Raw genomic sequence first — 23505 nt, 5'->3', positions numbered from 1 at the left:
CGTCGCTTCCTGCGCGACATTAACGAATGGGCTACTGTTATGAGATCAAACGGACTTGACTAGACCGACGGTGAAGACTTGGCTGTGCCGAATTGAATACGGTCTTACCACACTGTGGCTAGCCCCGCAATGGATAGACTGAACGAATTTTCTGGGCGTTGAAGATATATATTAGCTTTGGACATTGATAGTTGCATTTAGATCATCATCATATATAACAACTGAATATGCATTGATTACTACAGTATACAATACATTTTTCTCATGTGTATGGTTAATTACAGACGCGCTCGAAATCAGTTTCACCTTTTTACACTCTTCAATTCTTTGTCGAACTCTATTTTGCATGACGCCATACCTTTTACGGTTAGTCTGCCTCTGTCCCACATTCTTGGTAGTATTTCAGTACAGTAATAAATAATGAGCATAAAAATAGCCATCGTATCATGGTTGTATGTTATGCCTTGTCTAGAATCACTCACTTGCAAACAAACCAAAGAGAATAGATGGCATGAGATTCGGTCGGTTGTTCTGGCCACCATTTTACACCCTCATATCCCTTTCGGCCCACCATGTTCACAACGTGTAGAGGAAAAGGTACAGGGTCTGTGGCAATATCAATATAAACACTGATCAAATGGTAGCGATGGAAATATGTTCTGGGAGCGCGAGAAATATGACACGACCTGACGAGCAACCAATTGCCAAAGTTGTGGAAGATATGGCAAAGAGAGCGGGGACTGATGGTCGATATTCAGTGGGCAGCCAAAGGAGGTTGGCTCCATCATATGTTATCCAGGAATGGTCATTATTCAAGCCATACCCATATTGTTCTGGCGATAAGCCGGGGTATCGAGGAATGTACGTGAAAGGAAAAGTGGAACGTATATCAAATGTGCTAAGCGAAGTTTGTTGATGATTGATTTCATCAAATGGGAAATCAAATGGGATACCAAATGGGAGAAAATCAGAGGTACTGAGGTGGAGGCTAGACCCGCACTGGTCGATAGCCGGATCCCAGATCCTGACCGTCTTATCATCGGACCCTGATGCCAGTCGGCTTCCACCTTGCGACCAGGCAACCGCGGTGACCGATTTACTATGCCCCTCGACGGTTGACGAGTATTGGTCAGCCGCCAGATCCCAGAACCCGACTGTCTCACCATCAGAAAGCAATGCGAGTCGGCTCCGGTCTTGCGACCAGGCAATCGAGGAGACCGAGTCACAATGCCCCTCGAGGGTTGACACGCACTGGTCGGTGGTTGGATCCCAGATCCTGACAGTCTTATCATCCGACGCTGATGCGAGCCGGCTTCCATCTTGCGACCAGGCAATCGATGACACCCAGTCACTATGCCCCTTAAGGGTTGATGCGCAGTGGCCAGTGGCCGGATCCCAGATCTTGACTATCTCATCCCAGGACGCTGATGCGAGTCGGCTTCCATCTTGCGACCAGGCAATCGCGGTGACCGATCTACTGTGCCCCACGAGGGTTGACACGCACTGGTCGGTGGCCGGATCCCAGATCCTAATGGTCTTATCATCGGACGCTGATGCGAGTCGGCTTCCATCTGGCGACCAGGCAATCGAGGAGACCGAGTCACAATGCCCCTCGAGGGTTGACACGCACTGGCCGGTGGCCGGATCCCAGATCCTGACAGTCTTATCATCCGACGCTGATGCGAGTCGGCTTCCATCTTGCGACCAGACAATCAAGTTGACCCGGGAGCTATGCCCCTCGAAAGTTTGAAGACATGAACTCCAATCCTTCTCTACCACAGGCTCATTCAAGACCCAATCGGGTCTCTCCTTCTCAAAACATATCCTCGTGAGGCTCTGCATTGGGCTAAATATAATAGATGAGCTGTATACTTGAAGGGGACTGCTTTCAATTGCTGCCCTGTGATATTGAATGAATCGAGAGGCATCTCCAACCCGACGTAAAAGGGCTTGTGACCCACGCTTCTCCTATACATTGGGTTGTTAAAAAAGGAGAAATTTCTGTATATAAGCAATTACTCACTTTAAGTAGGCCATCAAGCTTTAGCATAGCTGCTATGCCTTGAGATACGCTTCCCAGAATGCTAAGTGATTCGAGCCAGTGAAGGTATTTCTGCCGTAGAAAACTATCCAGGAACACTCCCTCATCAAGACTAATGTCATCTTTTTCATCACACCAGCCATCCTGAAGATGATCTACCCAATAAACACACGCGTATTGTGCAGCTGCTAATGGATTCGGATTGGGTTGTGTGACTTTCCCGATAGGAAATCCAGGAAACTTAATGTCGAAAATATCGCGTCGAAGTGTCCTAGACATGGCTTGTAGAGAGCGTGAGAAAATGGTGTAGTGTCCAGCTGCTTTGCCTTCGGGAAAGATCTCATCTCGCGCCTCTCTGAGTAGAAATTCTGTTGCAGACTGATGGACGAAAACAATAGTGTCTTCACGCAGAGTCAGGAAGGAGCCACAAATTGCTATAATCTCTGATAGGGCTTCATTATCTTCATAGAGATCATGAGGTAGTTCAATCAAGGAGGCTAGTTCGATAAATGGAATAGGCCGGTACACTATTTACATGACAGCCAGTATACGCTTGCAGAGCTTAGCGTCTTCCGAATTACGAACCTGATCAATCATCCGACCGTACAACGCATTCAGTCCAGGAGTAAATGCTTCCAGCTTCTTAAGAGCGTGCCTCCGCGATGTTCTACCAAGATCTTGACAGACCAAGGCTACCCACAGGAAAGTGCCTTGCGCGTTTGACAACAAGTGATGGCAGATCGCATCGCGAGTTTCATCTTTATACTGCTTGACTGTCGCCAAATGGTTAACCTTATGCCGAATGAATTTATTCACAGCTCCAGATATAGATTTTTCATTTAGCTCCTATGAGATTGCAGCTGTCTGGGTTGCAGTGCGAAGGCGCTCTTCAATGTCAGGCCAGTTGCGGCTTGAGACAATCCACTTCACTTTTGGGTACGTAGGCGACTCCCGGACAATCATGTCTAGAAGGAGAGAGAGGCCTGTTGTGCATTCATCTAAGGCATCGATAACCAAATAGGTATTCCGTAAGTTCAAGTCTTTCAGGATATCCGTGAAGATCCTCGAGAGGGCGTTCCATGCGTTGATGTCCTCGAACAGGGCTTTTCCCGCTTGATCGTATCGACTCCGTACATGGGTGAGAAGAGATGGTTGCTTCATGATAAGTGAATAGATCAAGCCACGGAGAACAGCCGTCGCATTATTGATTCGCGCGTCGGTGGCTTGGCAGAAAAAGAACGAGATATTCGCAGTGTCCCCAATCGATCGTTTGAGCTCCTCGATGATACCGCACAGGAGCATCGTTTTGCCTTTACCGGGATCACCCCTGATCCACAGGAGAGGGCCGCCTTGGCTGTCTTGCCATTGGTTAAACTCCTCGTTGTCTAGGATCCAGCTGTATGAGTCTTTGAGAAGCCTTCCACCTATCTCCTCAATACGGTCTTTGTCATGACGAGGGTCGGTCGTCCGCAGATCCCGTATACATGCTTGATCCGGGGATATTTCTGCTGACGTGGTAAACAGCTATTAACATGCCCGGTCTTTGTAAACGATCCTATATTACCAACTTACCTTGGGACTGATGGAAATGTGCGATGATATTACCATCATTTTCTCCCACTTGAAGTCCAGAATTTAATGAGTTGTTGAATGATACCGTAGTGCCTATCATAGCAGTAACAGAATTTTTTGGAAGTGGAAGTGATCAGTAGAGGATCGAGATGCAAGTGCACACCCCGCTCTCAGGTGACCAAACAACCTGAGTGAGAAAAGGGCCAAACGCCTTGACCCCTCCTCATGTACCCAGAGAGGCAGTTTTTATGTTCTCTTTCGATTTGTTGATATCATTAGTGGTAGCTCTGCAAATACAGCCTATGTTGTTTGTACCTATCCCCCGTGATAAATAAGCCTCTCATTGTTAGTGACTAGGGACATTTGAGATATCGAGGATCGGTTGTATTATCATTTCAAGTAAGTTACAGATCCGCCAATCATGTGATTTTGCATTATAATACGTTTCGTTATCTTACGACATGCGAAATCAAGAATAGACTAGCGTGTTTCAGAATAGAGTTCGAGAAAGATTCAAAGAGAATAGAGTAGTGAAACTGATTTCGAGCGCGTCTGTATCTCGCGCATTCTACGTAATGATCTTTCTCTCGAAATGGAAAACCTATGTTCTCGAGAGAAATTGTCTAGTCAAATATAGTGTCACACTATCCGACTTGCAATTTATGCACACATTCTTCCACTGTGAGAATCACTTATGCCTTTTCTATTGTTATACCTGCATGTCGAAAATGACCCTTTGCGCCCTGTTGTTTCGCACCAACATCATGAACACACCACCGAAGGAAGACATGAAACCCTTGGTCGTGATTCTCTTCATATGCCGACCACGATTTCTTAATATAAGCTTTCAGCTCAGCAAAAAATTCCTCGATAGGGTTGAAATCTGGCGAGTAGGGCGGCAAATACAGCAATTTGACCCCTGCGTCAGAACACAACTGCTTGATTCGGTCTGAATGGTGGAAAGAGGCATTATCCATTACAAGCACCGATTTCGGTGCCGGCCACTTTCCATAGTGCTGGAGAAGTTGCGTTATAAACGATTCGAAGAACACCGCATCAGTTGACCCCTTGAAAATTTATGAGAAGGCCCTCGGTTCACATGGCATCTCGACTCTTAATACGGTCAACAATCTCGGGAGTCTCTACTCTAATCAAGGGAAGCTGAGGGAGGCAGAGCAGCTGTACCAGCGAGCACTGGCGGGTTATGAACAGTCCATCGGTCCAGATCACACCTCGACTCTTAATACGGTCACCAACCTTGGTCTTCTCTACAAAAGTCAGGGGAAGCTGAAGGAGGCAGAGGAGCTGTACCAGCGAGCGCTGGCAGGTTATGAGAAGGCCCTCGGTCCAGATCACACCTCGACTCTTCATACGGTCAACAACCTTGGGAATCTCTACTATGATCAAGGGATGCTGAGCGAGGCAGAGGAGATATACCAGCGAGCACTGGCGGGTTATGAACAGTCCCTCGGTCCACATCACACCTCGACTCTTAATACGGTCAACAATCTTGGGAATCTCTACAAAAATCAGGGGAAGCTGAAGGAGGCAGAGGAGATGTACCAGCGAGCATTGGCAGGCAAGGAGAAGGCCCTCGGTCAACATCACACGTCCACTCTCGGTATTGTCAACAACCTTGGTCTTCTCTACTATGATCAAGGGATGCTGAACGAGGCAGAGGAGATGTACCAGCGAGCACTGGCAGGTTATGAACAGTCCCTCGGTCCAGATCACACGTCGACTCTTAATACGGTCAACAATCTTGGGAATCTCTACAAAAATCAGGGGAAGCTGAAGGAGGCAGAGGAGATGTACCAGCGAGCATTGGCAGGCAAGGAGAAGGCCCTCGGTCAACATCACACGTCCACTCTCGGTATTGTCAACAACCTTGGTCTTCTCTACTATGATCAAGGGATGCTGAACGAGGCAGAGGAGATGTACCAGCGAGCACTGGCAGGTTATGAACAGTCCCTCGGTCCAGATCACACGTCGACTCTTAATACGGTCAACAACCTTGGTCTTCTCTATAAAAGTCAGGGGAAGCTGAAGGAGGCAGAGGAGATGTATCAGCGAGCATTGGCAGGCAAGGAGAAGGCCCTCGGTCAACATCACACGTCGACTCTCGGTATAGTCAACAACCTTGGGATTCTCTACTATGATCAAGGGAAGCTGAGGGAGGCAGAGGAGATGTACCAGCGAGCATTGGCAGGCAAGGAGAAGGCCCTCGGTCTACATCACACGTCGACTCTCGGTATAGTCAACAACCTTGGGATTCTCTACTATGATCAAGGGAAACTGAGGGAGGCAGAGGAGCTGTTCCAGCAAGCACTGGCAGGTTATGAGCAGTCCCTCGGTCCAGATCAAACGTCGACTCTTAATACGGTCAACAACCTTGGTCTTCTCTATAAAAGTCAGGGGAAGCTGAAGGAGGCAGAGGAGATGTATCAGCGAGCACTGGCAGGCAAGGAGAAGGCCCTCGGTCAACATCACACCTCAACTCTTAATACGGTCAACAACCTTGGTCTTCTCTACTATGATCAAGGGATGCTGAAGGAGGCAGAGGAGATGTACCAGCGAGCGCTGGCAGGTTATGAGAAGGCCCTCGGTCCACACCACACGTCGACTCTTAACCAGCGAGCACTGGCAGGCAAGGAGAAGGCCCTAGGTCCGGATCATACGTCTACTCTCGATATGGTCAACAACCTCGGGAATCTCTACTTTAATCAGGGCAAGCTGAAGGAGGCAGAAGACATGTACCAGCGAGCACTGGCAGGCTATGAGCAGACTCTGGGTTCAAATCACGATCGTACTCGCCGAGTTACACAGAGGTTGAACGCATTAAGCATTGCAGACGGACAATAGTGCCTAAAGCTCCATAGGAAATATATAACTCATTTTGATAGATGCGGAGAACACCTGAAAAAATCTGCATCTTCAGTCTTATTATTCCATTTCTCTATTGCAAATATGGCCTGTCCTAGCGTATATTGTGAGATCTGGCTTTGTGAATAACCTTCGTGTTTATATAAAATAGAACGCTCAGAAGGCTTCGCCACTTTTACCTCCTGAGAACTAGTTAGTTTGTCGCTACTGTTGTATCACATGTAACGTGGTCCTTCTAGGGATCAATCTTTGACCTGATAGTGGATGTGGTAGCGTAACAATACACGATAGATACCGTACTTAGGTCCTTAATTTTCGTTTGGTATTAGATCATTCAGCCTTGTGACGGATCCTTAAATATGGGAATAGCCATATATGGCTTAGCGCAGCATGTGATTAGGGTTTGAAAAAGCTCCTCTGTGTTGTCTGACATGGAAGGCGATACCGGTCGCTACTGTATTCAATCTATCGCCATTCTTCTTGATTTAAAGCGAAGTGATCCTGGTCGTACTAGGAACAAAACTCATCAAATGTTGACTGGAGCCGTTTCGCACGTCGTAGCATTAGAAATATTGAGTTCCAGCGGGTTCGAACATCCTGGATTGGAACAAGCTTTGGCTCTTCAGTCTGAAGGTTGCAAAATGACTCCCGCTGCTATGGACCGAATTCTAAAAACATGGGCTGGGTTGGATTGGGTCTGGTATTTTTAGTCTTCAGCGAGACCCAGTAAAACCCAAACCCAATCCAACCCAGCCCAGACTTGAGTTGGGTTTTGGGTCGACCCCTTCGATCCAGTGAAGGGTCTGGGCCCCAAATTGGGTTACAAACTATACAAACAGGCTAATTATGTGTATAATTCTGCTGGTTTTATAGGTTCATGATCGCCAAGACCCCTTTTTATGTAACAACTGGGTCGAACTGGGCCTAAACTGGGGTTTCTGGGGCCCCAGTCACTGGGTCTGGGTTGGGTTTTGGGTCGAAGGTTCCGACCTGAAATGGGTTCTGCGGAAGTCTAGGTATTTCTAAGGTACAAGGCCTAGACCAGTGATATTATTAGATTATTATTAAAATGGGTTAGCGCGTCTCGGCATCAGGGGCAGAAAAAGAATAAAGAGTGTAGGTGGTGACGCCAATTTCCGGAAGTACTGAACCGGCGAATTCAATGAGAATGCCGGTCACGACAACAGCCAAACAAGATATACTAATGCTATTATACATCTCGCCTAATACTACGGAGGTAAATCTGCGTGAAGTTACACCAAGAAAGTGATGTCGTCGGTCAGCAAGAGCAGTGAGGGTTTAACTCGACGGGTGAGCACTCAGCACCATGGAAATTAACCCAACTAGCAGGGTACCCTGTCAATTTTATGGTGAGATATTAACCAGGCTACCTGCAGTAGCAGGGGCCCCCTATCCGTTCGGTAGTCAGACGTTAACAAGATTACCTGCAGCAGCAGGGACCGACCCCCTGTCAGTTCGGTGGATCCGGTGGCAGCATGTCAAGACGAATCCTGGCCTTGAGTTCGATTCGTGGTCTGGTCCACAAGGGTAGCAGCTGATATTTCGCTGAACGTGGAGAAAAGTCAGTTAGGTTTGCCCCTTTAGCGCTGTTAGTGTACCAAGATCTTCATCGGACATGCACCAGCTGATTAGCCAACATGGGTCCGAACCAGCGAACGGAATCTCATCGACTAGGGCCCTCTTGTCAGTTCAGCGATTATGCTTTGGCTAGGATACGTGCAACAGTATGAATGTCAAGTCGAAGACTGAGAACGGAATTACATCTAGCAGGGCCACCTTGTATGTAGTCTTGGGCTGTGGTCCGCCGTGCAGCAGCATGGACACAAAGGATCTTAACCGGGAGTTACACAAGGCACGGTCCATGGTTCGTCGGAGAGTGGGGGGAGTGGGGTTCACCAGGCACCCTTGTGTCTTTCAACTAATCCCTGTTGCCAACTCCCAACACCCCTCGGCACTGAACCGACAAAGCGGCCTTGCCACTGAAGGTAACAGGCTCAAAGTTCAACTACTGCGCAAGAAGGGGGCTTCCTCGTTGAGTTGATATCCCTGCTGCTGTACATCCAGTGCTCTAGTTAATTTCCGACTATTGAACTAACACCGGGGGTCTTCTTGTTGAGGCTCCGTTACCCACGCCACTGAACGTTCGCGTACCGATTTGAAGCTCCATCACTCGCTAAGTTAAAAATTTCCTGGCGCAACATCGCTTACATTTGCCGTCGTCTTCACTGCCCCTGCGGGTGGCGAGGAAGGACTTGAACATTCCACCACAACATATCTGTTAGACTTGCTGTATCTACGGTTCGTTCACATCTTATTGATGCGCCGGGCGCTTTTCAGACACCAACATTGACAATTTGTGGGCGCTATCCTACATGCTGCTATTGTACATGCTGCTATCCAACTATCATTGCTTAACACTCCATTGCCCCTGTCAATCGTTAACTTGGCCATCCACCCTTTTCTTTAGTATCGGTCCAACACTGTTGGAGACAACCTATCACTCCGATCAGAACTTTTGTTTGAACCGAATTCTTAGGGCAATGTATGCTTAAGGTTTCATGTTCACCACTCAGTGTCTTCCCGAGGGGCATCCAATTTCACCAGTTTCACCCCGCTATAGAAAGACACAAGTGTCGCGTAGGTGCGAGAGCTATAAACAGCTGTAAAGAGTATTGCCAAACATGCCTTCTTTTAATGCTGACTTCGTGCCGCCCGCTGATATGGAAGCTTGGGGCTCACAGATCGATCGAGTGTGGCGAAATTCGGGTCGACCCTTTCAGGGCACCCGATGCTTACCAATCAAGGGGCAAGAGGGACCGTTATACCCTTTCCTAAGTGCCGCTCTCAAAGGCACCGCCACTGCTTTAGAAGGGCTTGCCCCTGCAGTCGAGTACTTGGCTGCGGGACTGCCAGGGGTCTACGGAGTAGCCGCACCGGGCCTCCTCCTGAACCTTCAACGCGCGCAAGGTGAAATTGAGTACCTTTCCGAATTCATCCAGAGACAACGGCGTACAATTGAGGAGCAGACCCAGGAAATCATGATCTTATCGCAAGAACTTTCCAAATCGCAAGCTGTTATCGCTGAGCAAGCCAACGACAAACCTGGTATCTCATCGAGTCTATAATCTAGTCAGAATTGCTTAAAGGATGGCTGAGAATCTGGATATTTTACTTGCTTCAATTATCTGTTTACAGTAGTAGTAGTAGTAGTAGTAGTAGTAGTACAGTATGGATGGATGGATGGATGATATCATGCCCTGAAACGGAGGAACGGAGTGGAAGGGGTTACCAACCCCACGGCTGCGCGACGCCGACGTTGACACAGCCAAAAACACAGCGAGAAACACACACCCTACTTTCCCGCCAAGCCTCTCTCTCATTGGCCATGGTTGGTTCCTAGGTCACGTTCCTTCCTTCTCGTGTTTAGTTTTCTCTTTTTGTCTCTTTGCTTCCTAATCATCCTGCTTTGCATGTTTTGCAAGGATCATCCTTGTATGTTATGCCGTATACCCTTTCTGTCTGCTATCGCAATAATCTGCCTATGCCGGTGCTGCTTCCTCGACATTCTGGCTGTCTGCTGCTCTCTTCTTGCTACTCGCCTGTCATTCCGCCGCGCCTACGTAGCTGTAATCTGCACCAATACTTTCGCATGCCTCCAGCACTTTATTTTATTTCTATGCTTATATTCTACAATCTTGGCCTTCCACGTTCATTGCTGCCTTTCGAGAATTTCTGTATCCGAATATGTTACTCGTTTTACTATCTGTACTCTGTAAATATTTCCGTCTCCATTCTATACCGCCACGTCTTTGTTAATCTTCATTTTCATATGCCCTGATGCCCTGCCTGGCATACACGTCAAATTTACCTTCGCCCCCTATACAATTCTTTCCTTCCATTCCCGACTTACTCCGCTCTTATGGCCTTATCTTTGGAGCATAGCTCTCAAAGCTCCTCATGCAAACGCCCCGGCAGCCGCTGCTATGTAAAATGTGCGACGCCTGCCGCCAGAAGGGCCATAATTACTGGCGCCGTCGTCATCCACTTGCAGTTGTTGAGTCACCAGGGTGCACGTCTATACAATCTATCGGACATTCTGTTGGTCTAGCCTCCTCTTCTCAGCGTGCTCTGCTCTCAATGCGACCGACGAGCCCTCGCCAGAGACTCGCACACTACCTCCTGAGCGGCGTTCTCGAAAATGACGTAAAACATCATACACTGATATTCTTGCACAATCGAAAAACAATACAATGGCTGGGTTAGCACATTCTTGGTTATTCTGTTTTTTAAGGTGTTGCGGCTATTAGTCATACTACATGTCTTCTCATTGGTCGACGCTCTTTTGCATTGTCAAATATCATTCACAACAAAACCTCCCATTTTCCGGATTTTCTCGTCCCTGCCCTTCCATTTCATCGTTTCAGGGCCACAGCGTGCGCAGCGCGCGTCACCAGTTTACCCTGACCTCTCGCTTTTAGTTGGATCCCAGGTCACGTGATGTATATAGATCTATAGGAGTGGCTGCCTATTAGGCAGACACTCCGCTAGGCAGCAGGGAGATGAGCTGCTGTAACTACAAATAGCTGGATCTCTTCATATAGATGAATTATCACACTTGTACCTCAATCCAGGGTTCAACTCTTTTAGTTGGATTCTAAACCACAACCCACTAGGCTGGGTACGGATTCGTATTTTGGTCTAGTGGTTAAATCAACTCGCGAGGGGTCAGGGTAAATGATTTCACACACACACACACACACACACACACACACACACACACACACCCCCTGTATCGAAGACCTGCAGTGGGGTTTTCACGGTTTATTTCGATGCATACCTTTCCCCCACTGAGAACGTCCGTTTTTAAAGAGTAGGTCGTTTCTTTTAAAAAAAATTCCCTTGGTGCAAGGTTTACGAAAAAACCAATTGAGTTGCTGTTGACTCTCCCATAAACCTTAGGCCCAATCGTTTGGAAACATATATACATTTTTGACCAAAGCCCTCCACAATAGAAAAGCAGTTGAACCAGATGTGAGGTTTTTTTTTGCTGAATCTATGAAGGCTCAATTATCCGCAGTACTCGTCTTGCAGTACTCATCTTCTACATTATCCCTCAAAGTGTTCAACGTCAAACTTTAGCCAACCAAACGGGAGGAAATCGGTGCCAAAACCCAGAATTAAATTGATTTTATCATTGAACACGTAGTATAATCAAAATACATAAATCAAGCCCCAATTCTACGGAACCATAGGGGCTACTATGCCAGAAAAAAAAGATGGTTCACTATATTCACGTGTATGGCAGGCAACATGGAATTACCATAGATACTGCACACGAGCATATTGAACGTCTAGAGCAGGCTATCAATCATAAATTTGGGGAGAAGGCTCAGTGCCACGGAATCTGCTTTCACCGGGATCGCATACGCACCGACCCATCTTGGCTCCGAAGGGAACTCGTTTATGCATGTGCAGGGGAGAAGGGAATCAATCTTTTGAACGAGGTGTGGTACAAAACATGGATATTCCGCATCAATCTGAAAATTGAAGGCAATTTCAATGAACGAACCACACGGGAGCTGCTAGGGTTACATATGAAAGTGGAGAGGATCTTATTTACGGAAAGGAGTCCCAATGAAATTACAAAGCGCATGCGCCATTTGAGAGACGAGATCCCACCGTCAACTGATGGGTCGGTAAAGATGAAAGATACGGGCGATTGTCTATACTTCGGAAGACGATTCAAGATTGGAAGGGACATCTGATGGAAGAATACAGGAAAGATAGGAAAGGGGGAGGGGATACTACAATTGGCATTTTGTCTCCCGTAAGATATAGTAGTTTTCGAAATCACCTATAGTCGTGCCAAGCCCACCAATATACTATCCGCGTATTGGTGGGCTGCACCGGATAGCAATTCTTCATCTTAACATCACTTTTCTATACAATTTACTCCCCCGCCCCACGATGTCAGATTCAATCAGAAATATAGAGATTCAAACCCTAAAGGCTGTTGAAGCCTACTCTCAAAATGATAAGCCCAATGCCGCTAAATTAGTGCGTGAATTTGTAGTTCCGTACTCCCGACTATGTGGTCGCATCCACGGTTGCAAGGATAATTTCACCATTGCTCGCCAATCTAGGGCTTTAAATCCAATTCAAGAACAGGCATTGAATTCCTGGATTCAACCCCTACATAATGCGTATACTATACAGTAGAATTCGAAAACAGTTTACCCCTTGAGGACACACACATTGTTTCTCGGCTCGTACCTGAAACAGGTATAGTCTTTATTTAGAAAAGCGGTAAATTAACGTCCACTAATAGTCTACTGTTGGTTACAGCTAGATCACACTAAGATAAGTCCCGTCTCGGGTACAAGCCGAGAAACAAAGCGCGTATTCCTGAAGGGTAAACTGTTTTTGAATTCTACAGTATCTGAGCTTATTGAGCGTTCTGCAAACCAGCTTTTACAAAGTGCTTAATCCCATCGGGTTGTTGGCTCTACATGGGTGTATCGCTTTCTTAGCCGACTGCCACCAGAAGTTCAATATATTGACCCTAAACATATCGAAGTTTCGGCGAATTGTTCCCTTGGTTTGATAGCCTTCAATTTGTTATGAATCAGTATGAACTATGGGGATCTTCAATTGGGACGAAACTGGCTATCAAGTTGGTCAGGGAAAGCGACAAAAAATCATTGCACCTAATGGAGCAAATGCTAACCCCTACCGGGGGTCAAAACGAATTAATTACTGGGGTGGCTATCGGAGATGGCCCTCTGAACTGTTTGGCGACCAGGCGCAGGAGTGAGGTGATCTGGACTGAGTTACCGCCATCGGCCTTTATGGAATCAACGTTTGAGCCCACTGGTAGAGATGGATAATTATGCAACAGGTGAACGCTTGTAAAATGGAAGGGCACAATGGTATGGGGAGACAGTTCAATTGTTTAATTGTATCATTGGCTTTAATGTAATTGACGTTTAATATTGAAGCACCTGTTGATATCGGTTATATACTGAAGGTCGAGCCATGAAGACGAATCTGAAACGTCATAGATACTGTCGAAGATGTCTCTTAATTTGAAAACCAGATACTTCTACCTACAATTGGTTTAATGCCTCTCCGATTACAGCTCCATTCTCCAAAACCTTGCTCTCGTCTGCCAATTGGGGATCCTTCCTCGGCCATAATATGACAACGTTACTTTCCGATCAGTCCAAGTTGTCTTTCATTGACGCGGTAGGCGATCCTCGACTTCATCCGCAATGTATCTGGGTCAGTGGAGCTGGGCAATTCTGCCCCAATGACGTTTCGATGGACAGTCGCAACCTCGCTAGCAGCGAGATATTTGCCTTGAAGGGTAATTTCTCTAGACCTACTCGGAAGAACATATCAAGGATTGCTCAATTTCTATTGTGTGAGGATTGCAGGGTTTATGAATCGCGATATTCAGAAATCGTTCGACGGCTTGGCGAAAAGTCTCAAATGTCACGCCCATTGTTTCATTATGGCAACCAACTGTGCCACTACTGGGAAGGAAATAAGCTCCCAGTCAATCGCGGCATGTCGCACCCAAACGCCGAGTACCACTCATCTGCCCTCCAGCCAGGCCTACATTGAGCTATCGGGGCCTCCGAACCGGCCGATAGTAGCTGGAAGGGAAGGATGACCTTGAATTGAGGGAGCTCGCCAAAATCTTCAGTGCTGTAGATCAAATATATAATATTCGGATACTTAATTTTCGATGAACAGGTCTTCGACAGCCAGCCGACTAATGCAATTCTTCCGTCAATGTACAATATACTATAAGGCTCAAAATACGGCAATATTCTCTTGTTTATTTCCATATCTGTTCACGTCCACCGAAATGAGCACATCGCCCCTTCGTCTGAAATTAAAGAACCAGACGTTTTGTAAAATCCAAAGCAATTCTAGCCTCTTCTATACCGCCGGATAGGGAAGCTAGAGGTATGACCTGATCATATGCTGCTCTCAGTCCCGATCCCGAACAATTTGCATGGTGCTAAACTTACATCCGGTGCCAGTGTACAAGATTCCCTCCTGCTTTCGAACAAATCTGTCACCATCAACAGCAGAAGCCAACAACGCCCTCTTCGGTAATCTAGGCTTGGAGATGTTCTCTTTCAACTGTTGGGGAGGCGGAGGTCCTTCCAAAGCCATTTGTAACGTGAGAGTAAGTCTTTGTGCATGACAGAAGCATTTCTGATTTGCCATGTCTGGGTTGACGAGGTGTGTTTCTTGTGAGTGAAGATGTTATACAGTGAAAAGATGAACAGAATTGCTATGAGGGAAAAGCCCAGTTTTATACCTTTTGAAACCCCCATAGATAGCGTCATGGGGAATGATGACTGATGACGCAAAGGTAGCTCTGAATAGGTACCTAAAGAGGCAGGATAGCACATCTCAGCAGCCAGTTATATTCACCTCTTCCCATCCTTGGCGATAGCCATGTGAGGATGAACGATTATTCCCCACCACAATTGACCTTCCCAGGAAGAAAGCCTGCGATAAGCAGGCGTTCATATTTATGTCGGTTATGCAAGGGCTTGCATCGTTGGTAGAGGAAATATTGCTGTCTCTGCTTGGCGAAACCTGCTGGCTTAGGAAATTGGTCGATAATTAGACACCTTTTCGCCCCGGAGAAAGAAGGGCAATGGCTCCCATAATGTAGCACCGCAGAATTTTGAGGCGCTGGGCGCTTTTGCATGGGTCTGGCATAAAACCGACTTTTAGTGCAAACCCCACCCCCTCCTCGCCAAAAAAAACACATGATAAGCGGCCGTGGTGGCAGGCCAGATACCAGGAGAGACAAGGCAAATGTCATGTTTTTCTCCAGCCTGATGCGAAGGTGGCGAGTAATGGAAGTACACTCCCCAAAGGTGTCATCATCCACAGAGGTGACACGTCTGGAACAACTGCTGTCTACGGAAAAACTATATCTCCGATTGACGGACCTTACGCTTCCTATGAATATCTTAAAATTACCGTATTACATTACGAACCCTCTTTCGAAACACCCTATACCCATTACAGCTACTCTGCCCCTGACCCGTCCTACTTAGCAGTATTCTACTACGGATGTAAATACTGGAAGACGCGCGCGTCGCGCGCATCGGCCCTGAAACGATCAAAAACAAGAGACAGGAAAGTACATGTAAGAGAAGAGTCTTGTAGCATGTGTATGATAGTTGTATTGTTATAGAGTTCTGTGGGTCATGACCCAGTATTGTAGATACAGGTCTAACCCTAATGCATGAGTAGTGCGTATCAGGGTGACAGGACAATACCATCAGTACAGGGGATCCACCAACAAAGAGTTCAGTTGATGCACGCTAATAAAGTTTGACTGATAAACTCGGCTCGGGGTGATCACTCATCATTTTACTTGATTATGTAACTACTACCTGACCAACCTTTCAAGTCAAGCCTTTGCCGTAGTTATCTGGTTATCTAACACCAAGTCGGTTTATTAATTAAGCGGATTATTGTATTGCCGCTATAGCTTGATTGTTGTGGATACTGTACAGTAATCGTGCCAAGCCCACCAACACCTAATACTGGTAGGTGTTGGTGGGCTTGGCACGATTATATCCCAAAACTGGTGCCACCACTTTCACTCTTCAACTGTTTCTTAAATACTATTATATAAGCAAACTAGTCTATATTAGGAAAACCCTACGGGTTATTGATTTTCCTGTGCCTCTCAGAGATACAGATCGTACCGAGATTAAATACGATTTTATGGTTTTGTTACTGTATCGGTGACCCACTAGCAGTTGACGTAGTGTATTCCCTCCTCTCCCTTTCCATGTGCTTTTTGTCTCCCTTTATCTTCAACTGCGACGAAGGCCTTGCTTAAGATTGCAACTATGGATCCCTCCACTCATATCATTGATCCAGATGGTGAAGTGATAATCGTATTGCATAACGCAAACTCTCCTTTTGCTCATGCTGCTGAAGATATGGTCCCTGGCAGGCTCTCTCATGGCCCTCCAGAACCTCACAACCCAATTTCTCATCAGGAGTCCATTCCCGAAGGCGCTGCTACCGATGACTCTGCTTTGGAAACACAGATGTGTGAGTCGATGAGTAGAAGAGAATTCCGCATTCAGGTCTCGGCAAAGCATATGATGTTTGCCTCGTCATTTTTCAAGAAAACTCTCACCGGCGGTTGGAAAGAAAGCGAAACCTATCTGCAGAAGGGTTCGGTTGAGGTTACCGCAGATGGCTGGGATCCCGAAGCGCTCCTCATTATTATTCGTGCCATACATTGTCAATACAGCCTCATACCGAAGAAGGTGACACTAGAGATGCTCGCCAAAATTGCAGCTATAGCCGACTACTACGATTGCAAAGATGTTCTACACATAATCACCGATATATGGTTCAGTTCTCTGGATGAAAAGGTTACGGCATCTTCACGAGACCTAGTACTCTGGCTATGGGTTTCTTGGGTTTTCAAACACCCTACACAGTTTACAGAAGCAACATCAACTGCTATGTCATGGAGTGAAGGTTTCATTGATGCTAGGGGGCTTCCGATCCCCAATCAAGCCATCGGTAAGAGACGATACTACAAAAAGTGAATTGTGCCTAATAGAATAACAGCGTCGATGGAAAAATCTCGACGAGAGGCTATCGAGAATGTAATGCTCTATCTTCATGGAACATGCGAGGCCTTTCTAAGCGGAGATCGAGGTTGTGGGTTTGAATGCAAATCAATCATGTATGGGGCTCTTAATTTGCAGATTCGGTCAAGCTCTCTTCTTTCACCGACGCCTGCAACCCCTTTTCCGGGCATCAGCTACAAAAATCTCATACAGGAGGTATCATCATTCAGATCGCCACGGTGGTATGAATCATCCGGCCCCTTTCCGAAGCGTGGTCAAACTTACCGGCATGATTGTTCTGACTCCAGTTTCAAAACACTGTTCGCGAATTTGAACCATTCCATCGAAGGGTTGCAACTAGACAAACTTTCTAATCCCTAGAGGGGATGTTCAAGGTTCCTCGGTCAAAAAGAACTTATGGTGCCGCAAAAATCTTTTTTTCCACTTGCTTCTCACTGACGCAAGTTCGAAAGGCGCAGATGTTGAGTAGCCATAAGTCTCCATGGCTTTTGCTTATCGTTCAGTGGCTGAGGGTGAGACTATGGGTCAGCATTGATTAAGAATGTACCTGATTACCATTTTATCTGATATCATATTTGCGACCAAGTCATCCTCGTATCGTTCCGAGCCTATTGAAATGAGAAAAAACGAGTTGATTAGCGCAAATGTAGTACAGTATGCGCGATACATTGCAAAAGACGTCATATAAGTATACATGTATGGTGTGATTCTGGTTTGAGGGAATATTCATAGGATAGTTCTGTTATTACAACAAGCAGTCTGTACTATCTGCGATACAAAACTCTCCATTTTTGAGAATCAATCTCATGGATAATCCCATGCCAGAAGAGAGCAGGGTCTGATGGTATTTCCATCCATGCGGCTATTGTAATGTATGGGGATATCATCTTTTGGCGCGGGGTAAAAGGTGACGGACTTGGATATAATACAAGCAAATACAGCCCCACCATCATAACTGGTATTGGGTGTAATTATTGATACAGTGCCTAATGCCACGAATACGCGGAAAAACTCCTAAGATGGACTAGTTGCGCTTAGTAATACAGATCTGCAAAACAATCAAAGAGTAGAATAGTGGCGCCAGTTTCGGGAAAGACTGTATCACATTTTCTATATCCAGCCACGTTCCTGTACCTATATGCGAGATCGTGATCGCTCGAGATCTTGTGGATCATTTCAGGCGTTAAAACGAAGCCTTGGCGTTATGTGGCGGAGAGAAATCTGGAAGTCGATAAATGAGAAATTCGCACGATAGAGAATGAATCTATCTGCTCACCCTTGCTTACATATCCCCCTGCTGAGTGGGTAGGTGAAAAGATTTTGGGCGAAAGATATGGGGCATACTGAGTATTAGGAAATGCATGTGACTTCGCGATCGCCTAGTTCCTAGGAATTTCATAGCTTATCTCAAAATTGCGGCTACGAAGACAGCGGTAATATATACAAGCTCGATAATAGGAATGATCAAATATGATCGTGTATCACTTACATACCACTTTTGGGGAGTAATTGTTATATTGGCGGGCTTTCGCCACAGTAAAGAGTGAATTCCCCCCACATCCCCGGGGCCTAAAACCACAAACAAAGAATGTTTCTTCAGCACGGAACAATTATAACCATCGTTTGATTATTCTGGTCTTCAGAAATTAATCTTCCTCGGTCAAACACTGTGTCCACTGGGACGGCCTATACTCACACGCAGCAGTCCTTGTATATATAAGCCTCGCTTCGTCTGAGTGCTTCTAGAGAACACGAAATAAACATTAAAATAAAACAATGGTTATTTGGGCAATCCTTGCTTTGGCCGTTAGTATGGTAAATGCATTTATTTTCCATGAATAATCAACTTCTGATAAGCTTTATAGATTTCTGCTCTCGTCATCCATCCAGAAGCATTTGCTGGTTGGAATAAATCTATTGTGAGCTACTAATATAGCATTGAAGCGCTGTGTTCAGTCTATACGCGCTAACTGATATATAGCAACCCCATGCTATGGAGTCAAATACCCCAAGTCATCAAAAGGATTTTACTACAAGCCACGGTACGTGGTATATTCCAGCCCATCTATCAAGCATGTAAAGTTTAGTGACCACAGATAGTCCATGCCATCCAAATCCCAATTAATGCCAGACACCATCGACGTTCCCACAAATATCGTATCAGATGACCAAGGGCTATAGACCTACAAAATATTCCTCTCTTGTTTATTACAGTGTCGATGAAAACAGATTTTCCAATTGGCGAGACGCTTCATTACTGACAATGCGTACTATTCCCTTCATATAGTCATTGCAGTTTGGCATTCTGTTCCAAAGTACTTCCCATTGACGCGAACATGACTAAGGGGCGGGGATCTCATCTCAGCTATTATATCATTTCAACCTCAGAGGGGTTTTAGGTTGCGGGAATAACTATATCGTGATTAATGTACCGCATGCTCGAGGTTTGGAAACTACTTTGTTCAGAGCGAAAATGGAAAGCAATTTCGGGCGAGACTATTCATAACCTCACTAACTAGGTCGTCCAGCGAAACTTAAATAGAAAATGGAAAATGGTCAGCCATCTTCTGCAATCCAGTACAATAAACACAGGTCTGACCCTGAAGCACGAGGAGTGAGTATCAGGATTTCAGAATGATGCCACCACGTAAACAAGTAAACTGGCATCAGTTTCGAGCTGAAAGAAAAGACGCACCTATGCAAAAAATAGGAGGTCAGGGACTATTCAGGTGCTCCAACATTCTCAAAACCAAGAAGATGCACGTGTGACCGTAACAAACAAGATATATGTGCCCGGGACAAGGTCCAATGCATGAGCATATTTTTCATTTTTTTCCAGGAATATATGAGCACAAAAATGGGAGCTAGTGAAACTAAGAAAAGGGGCTTGGCATATACTGGCTATCACCGTCAATTGGTGTTCTAGGCTCCTCCTTTCTGTCGTTACGGCGCTGCACGGCCGGTTTATGTGATGTCTGCGCTTCTGGTTCTGAGGAGTGGCCGCTATTGCGGCAGTACTGGGGGCGCCGCAACGAGAATACCGGTGGGCTGCGAACGACAAATTGCCGCTCAGCTTTGGGGGCATAGTCTTCCGGGGTTTTTCGGATCACCGGAAACCCTTGTATCTGCTACATCCGTCATCAGTATGTCAATGAGATTTATGATGCTTACGGGGCCTGCCACTTACCAAGTCGGCCTCAATTGGTGGGGCCTCGTCCTCCTTCGTGCAGAACGTGTAGACCCAACCGCTCGGCATTCGCATTGTCAGCCATATATCCATATCGTAGCGGTCGTTGAATTCTTTCAACCGTTTGAAGAGATTGTGCCGACGCTTGCGAATCTGTTCTTGCTGTGCCCTATCATTTGGTCGGCCTGGAGCCAACTTGATTTTCGAATTTGCCATAGCAACAACAAATCCAGCTGCTGATTTTGTCAAGATCCAAGGTCCCTTTATGTAGAGCCACTCACAGATTGGTTCAACTCCTAGTGTTGTTGCGGAGCAAGGTTTGACCAGGGTTTGACCAGAGTTCTCAACCATGTAACTGGGAGATTGTGGCCAAATGGGTGATCTACATGCGAGGTTGGTGTTTGCTGAGTTACGGACAGGCGAGTCCCAGATTACAGACTGCGAAGGTACCTCGAAGTTAAACTGTTGATAAAATGTTCAACGACTGCCCGCAGACTTTCTTTTCTTTTACCACTATTCTGCTAACTCATACCATATATTGGAATTGTGGGCAGTGGCTTAGGGCCCTAATCTTTATCCATTCTTCGACCGCTGTAACTTCGTAGGCCCGATATTCCCTCTGTACAGCCTTCATATTTTAGATAGCTAGTAGAAGGTTAGGTAAGGCTGGACTGGGGCCCCACTCAAAGTAATGGGCTAAAGGATGTGATACGAAGGAATTTCCGGGGCGTTTTCGGGCTAGCTAGCACTTAATGCACTTGCCGGAAAATTCTAATTTACTATTAAATGGCGGTAAGCTCACCTAAGTGGGCTTACCGTCAGTGAGCCGACTGTGGCCAGGCTTTCTTTGTTACCTGCAATCGGCCGTCGGCTGATTTAGGGCAATGATAAACCCCGGGCGCGCCCCTAATTTGATAGTCCGCCGGCGGAGTTGGTAGCCTGTTTGTGAGGAAACTGGGCATCTAGTTCGTTTGCGAACCGGTGTAACGAACGCTGTTGCCGCTCTAGTCGATCGACTGTACGCACTGGATACCGTCGGGCCTGAAGGCATTTCGTGAAAATAGAACAAATCAGTGGCCATTCGTCACCACTTAGGGCTTATTGATAAAGACGCCTTCTGGTGATCTCACCCGCCCTGGCCGTACAGCTTTATATTATAAAGAGCACGACCCACGACATCTCTCTTCATAAGCCTCAGGTGAGCGTGCGTAGCTTTCTCAGCTTTCTCAGCTTTCTCAGCCTTGCAAAGCCCTCACGACTACAGCCTTATTGCTGCCCTATTGCCGTCCTAGAAGCTAGATTCGACGGCAGAGATCAGCCACACATGTCTGCTCCCCATCACAACGCGCTGCACTCGACGGGAATTATAGGTTCCCGCCGTTCCCGCGACAATGCAATATGGCAACCTTCGGGGCCGGCTTTCGGGGACGCCAGTTTCTTGTCAGGCCGGCAGCATGGAAGTCAACATACTTCGCTCGCTATCAATCTCAGACGCACCGCCGCCGATCTGGTGAATCTTGCGCCTGAGCTCGACGCTATTGTTACAGGCCTCTCAGAGACTCATGAAGTAGTTGTGCCAGCGCTCATTCAAGACCTCCAAAATGCACGAAGCGACATCGCTTATCTGACCAAATTGGTTCATGAGCAACGCTACATAATAGAGGGCAGAGACCAGGAAATCAGAATCTTGTCGCAGAAACTTTCTAGCTCGCAAACTCTGGTTGCCGATCAGACAAACGGCAATCCTGCGGCTTCGCCAAGTACGGCAACTAGCCGCACTTCTTCAAAGGAAGATTGTAAAGCAGGTTTGTAATTGGACAACGCGACAGTGTTGCTCGACGGGCCGGTGGTTTCGTTTCGACTTTCTTTTTCTCTTTGATCACCGTCGCTGGTGGAACAGTTCCAGAGCTCGAGATTGGTTTTAGATTCCCACTTTTTGTTCTTGTTTATGTTCTGAGATAAATGAGCTTCGACGTTCACACAATAGAAGCTTGGTCGCGGAAATGATATATAAGCTGATTTAATAACGCGTCATGATTATAGTATATATATGTCTTAATATGACTGGTAGAAAGCACGTTGTGGGTGAATTCGTATAGTTTGTTAAAATATATATCTATGCGCTACTCGATCTCACCGCAATTTCTATATATTTGGGACTCAATTTCTATTTCTATTCAACTTGCCAGTGACGACATGTAAAGTCATGTTTCATTAGTATTTGCACCCTAGTACATGTACTTCACAAGCTACCAGATACACTTATTTTTTGTTGGTAGAACTTTAAATCACGTATGTATTCCGATATAAAACTTCTTATGTACCTCTGCTAGATTGGGAAAATGATGCACCGGGGTATAATCTCGATGAGTAGCGTATGAAGTAAGAATAGACCGGCTATTTCAAGGGTAGATGTGTCAGGGCGCAAATATTACACAAATGCCACTGTAGGTGCTGAGAAGTTACCACCACGCAGGAATGCTAAATACTGATTGATTGGGCAGGGTGGCCCACTGAAAAAAGACCGACTGCTGATTTGCAAACATTGCAGCTGGTCCTCCAGAGATTTGGCGCGCTATGTATGGTTCCACTTCGAATTTGTTGGTGCATCTCCAGACCAAGCATCGTATTAAGTCTGGGGCCGACTCCATCTTCTCACCCGCGGTCGAAGGAAGCCTCGACCGGTTCTTGGAGTCGCCGAGAAAGAAGGCTGGCATTGAAGAAATGCTAGTCCGATGGGTCATTCAAACAAGACAGCCTTTCACAGTGGTGGAGCATCCGGCTTTCAGGGCACTCATTGAAGAAACGGGGCTTCTTTGCCCATCAAGACTGCTGATACTCTTTTCAACCGAATCAAAGAGGAATTCCATTCAAGTAGGGCTTACGTGAAAGAGGAGCTTGCTAGGAGGAGCTGCACACTCGCTTTGTCTCTTGACGTTTGGACGTCGGAAAATCAGATTGCGATAGTCGGTATCCTTGGTCATTGGATCACCCCTAGAGCAATAAAAATTCCCACGCAATTCATGACAGAGGAAAAGGAAAACAAGTGAGGAAGCAAGCCCAATATACAAATGCTGCTTGAACAGTGCCTAAGAAGATCTTCATCACTTTCCTAGGAGCTACATTCTCTATTGTTGTGGGTA

At 46.3% G+C, this 23505-nt stretch overlaps 8 protein-coding genes across 8 annotated transcripts; 4 read left to right on the top strand and 4 right to left on the bottom strand.

Moving 5' to 3' along the window:
- Window positions 1-633: 633 nt before the first annotated feature.
- On the bottom strand, window positions 634-1842 carry N7471_013423 (WD40 repeat domain-containing protein; the record flags this gene model as incomplete). Its single annotated transcript, XM_057286142.1, has 1 exon — window positions 634-1842. One exon carries the CDS (start codon window positions 1840-1842, stop codon window positions 634-636), a length of 1209 nt encoding a protein of 402 aa, XP_057129467.1.
- Window positions 1843-2887: 1045 nt separating this feature from the next.
- Window positions 2888-3713, bottom strand: N7471_013422 (NACHT nucleoside triphosphatase; the record flags this gene model as incomplete). The annotated part of the gene is made up of 2 exons (XM_057286141.1): window positions 2888-3549; window positions 3614-3713. The coding sequence occupies 2 exons, from the start codon at window positions 3711-3713 to the stop codon at window positions 2888-2890; spliced, it is 762 nt and encodes a 253-aa protein (XP_057129466.1).
- A 664-nt stretch (window positions 3714-4377) lies between these two features.
- On the top strand, window positions 4378-6475 carry N7471_013421 (tetratricopeptide repeat protein; the record flags this gene model as incomplete). Its single annotated transcript, XM_057286140.1, has 2 exons — window positions 4378-4416; window positions 4661-6475. 2 exons carry the CDS (start codon window positions 4378-4380, stop codon window positions 6473-6475), a joined length of 1854 nt encoding a protein of 617 aa, XP_057129465.1.
- A 2723-nt stretch (window positions 6476-9198) lies between these two features.
- On the top strand, window positions 9199-9642 carry N7471_013420 (uncharacterized protein; the record flags this gene model as incomplete). Its single annotated transcript, XM_057286139.1, has 1 exon — window positions 9199-9642. The coding sequence occupies one exon, from the start codon at window positions 9199-9201 to the stop codon at window positions 9640-9642; it is 444 nt and encodes a 147-aa protein (XP_057129464.1).
- Window positions 9643-14515: 4873 nt separating this feature from the next.
- On the bottom strand, window positions 14516-14704 carry N7471_013419 (uncharacterized protein; the record flags this gene model as incomplete). The annotated part of the gene is made up of 1 exon (XM_057286138.1): window positions 14516-14704. One exon carries the CDS (start codon window positions 14702-14704, stop codon window positions 14516-14518), a length of 189 nt encoding a protein of 62 aa, XP_057129463.1.
- Window positions 14705-16413: 1709 nt separating this feature from the next.
- On the top strand, window positions 16414-17535 carry N7471_013418 (uncharacterized protein; the record flags this gene model as incomplete). The annotated part of the gene is made up of 2 exons (XM_057286137.1): window positions 16414-17104; window positions 17153-17535. 2 exons carry the CDS (start codon window positions 16414-16416, stop codon window positions 17533-17535), a joined length of 1074 nt encoding a protein of 357 aa, XP_057129462.1.
- A 2513-nt stretch (window positions 17536-20048) lies between these two features.
- N7471_013417 (uncharacterized protein) lies at window positions 20049-20578 on the bottom strand (the record flags this gene model as incomplete). The annotated part of the gene is made up of 2 exons (XM_057286136.1): window positions 20049-20303; window positions 20363-20578. The coding sequence occupies 2 exons, from the start codon at window positions 20576-20578 to the stop codon at window positions 20049-20051; spliced, it is 471 nt and encodes a 156-aa protein (XP_057129461.1).
- Window positions 20579-21686: 1108 nt separating this feature from the next.
- N7471_013416 (uncharacterized protein) lies at window positions 21687-22175 on the top strand (the record flags this gene model as incomplete). The annotated part of the gene is made up of 1 exon (XM_057286135.1): window positions 21687-22175. One exon carries the CDS (start codon window positions 21687-21689, stop codon window positions 22173-22175), a length of 489 nt encoding a protein of 162 aa, XP_057129460.1.
- Between the last annotated feature and the right edge of the window lie 1330 nt (window positions 22176-23505).

Source organism: Penicillium samsonianum, assembly GCF_028829775.1.
Source record: "Penicillium samsonianum strain IBT 33392 chromosome Unknown utg000009l_segment0_segment0, whole genome shotgun sequence".
Taxonomy (NCBI): domain Eukaryota; kingdom Fungi; phylum Ascomycota; class Eurotiomycetes; order Eurotiales; family Aspergillaceae; genus Penicillium; species Penicillium samsonianum.
The sequence above is the reverse complement of the archived record's forward strand: the minus strand, read 5'-3'. Positions and strand labels throughout refer to the sequence as shown.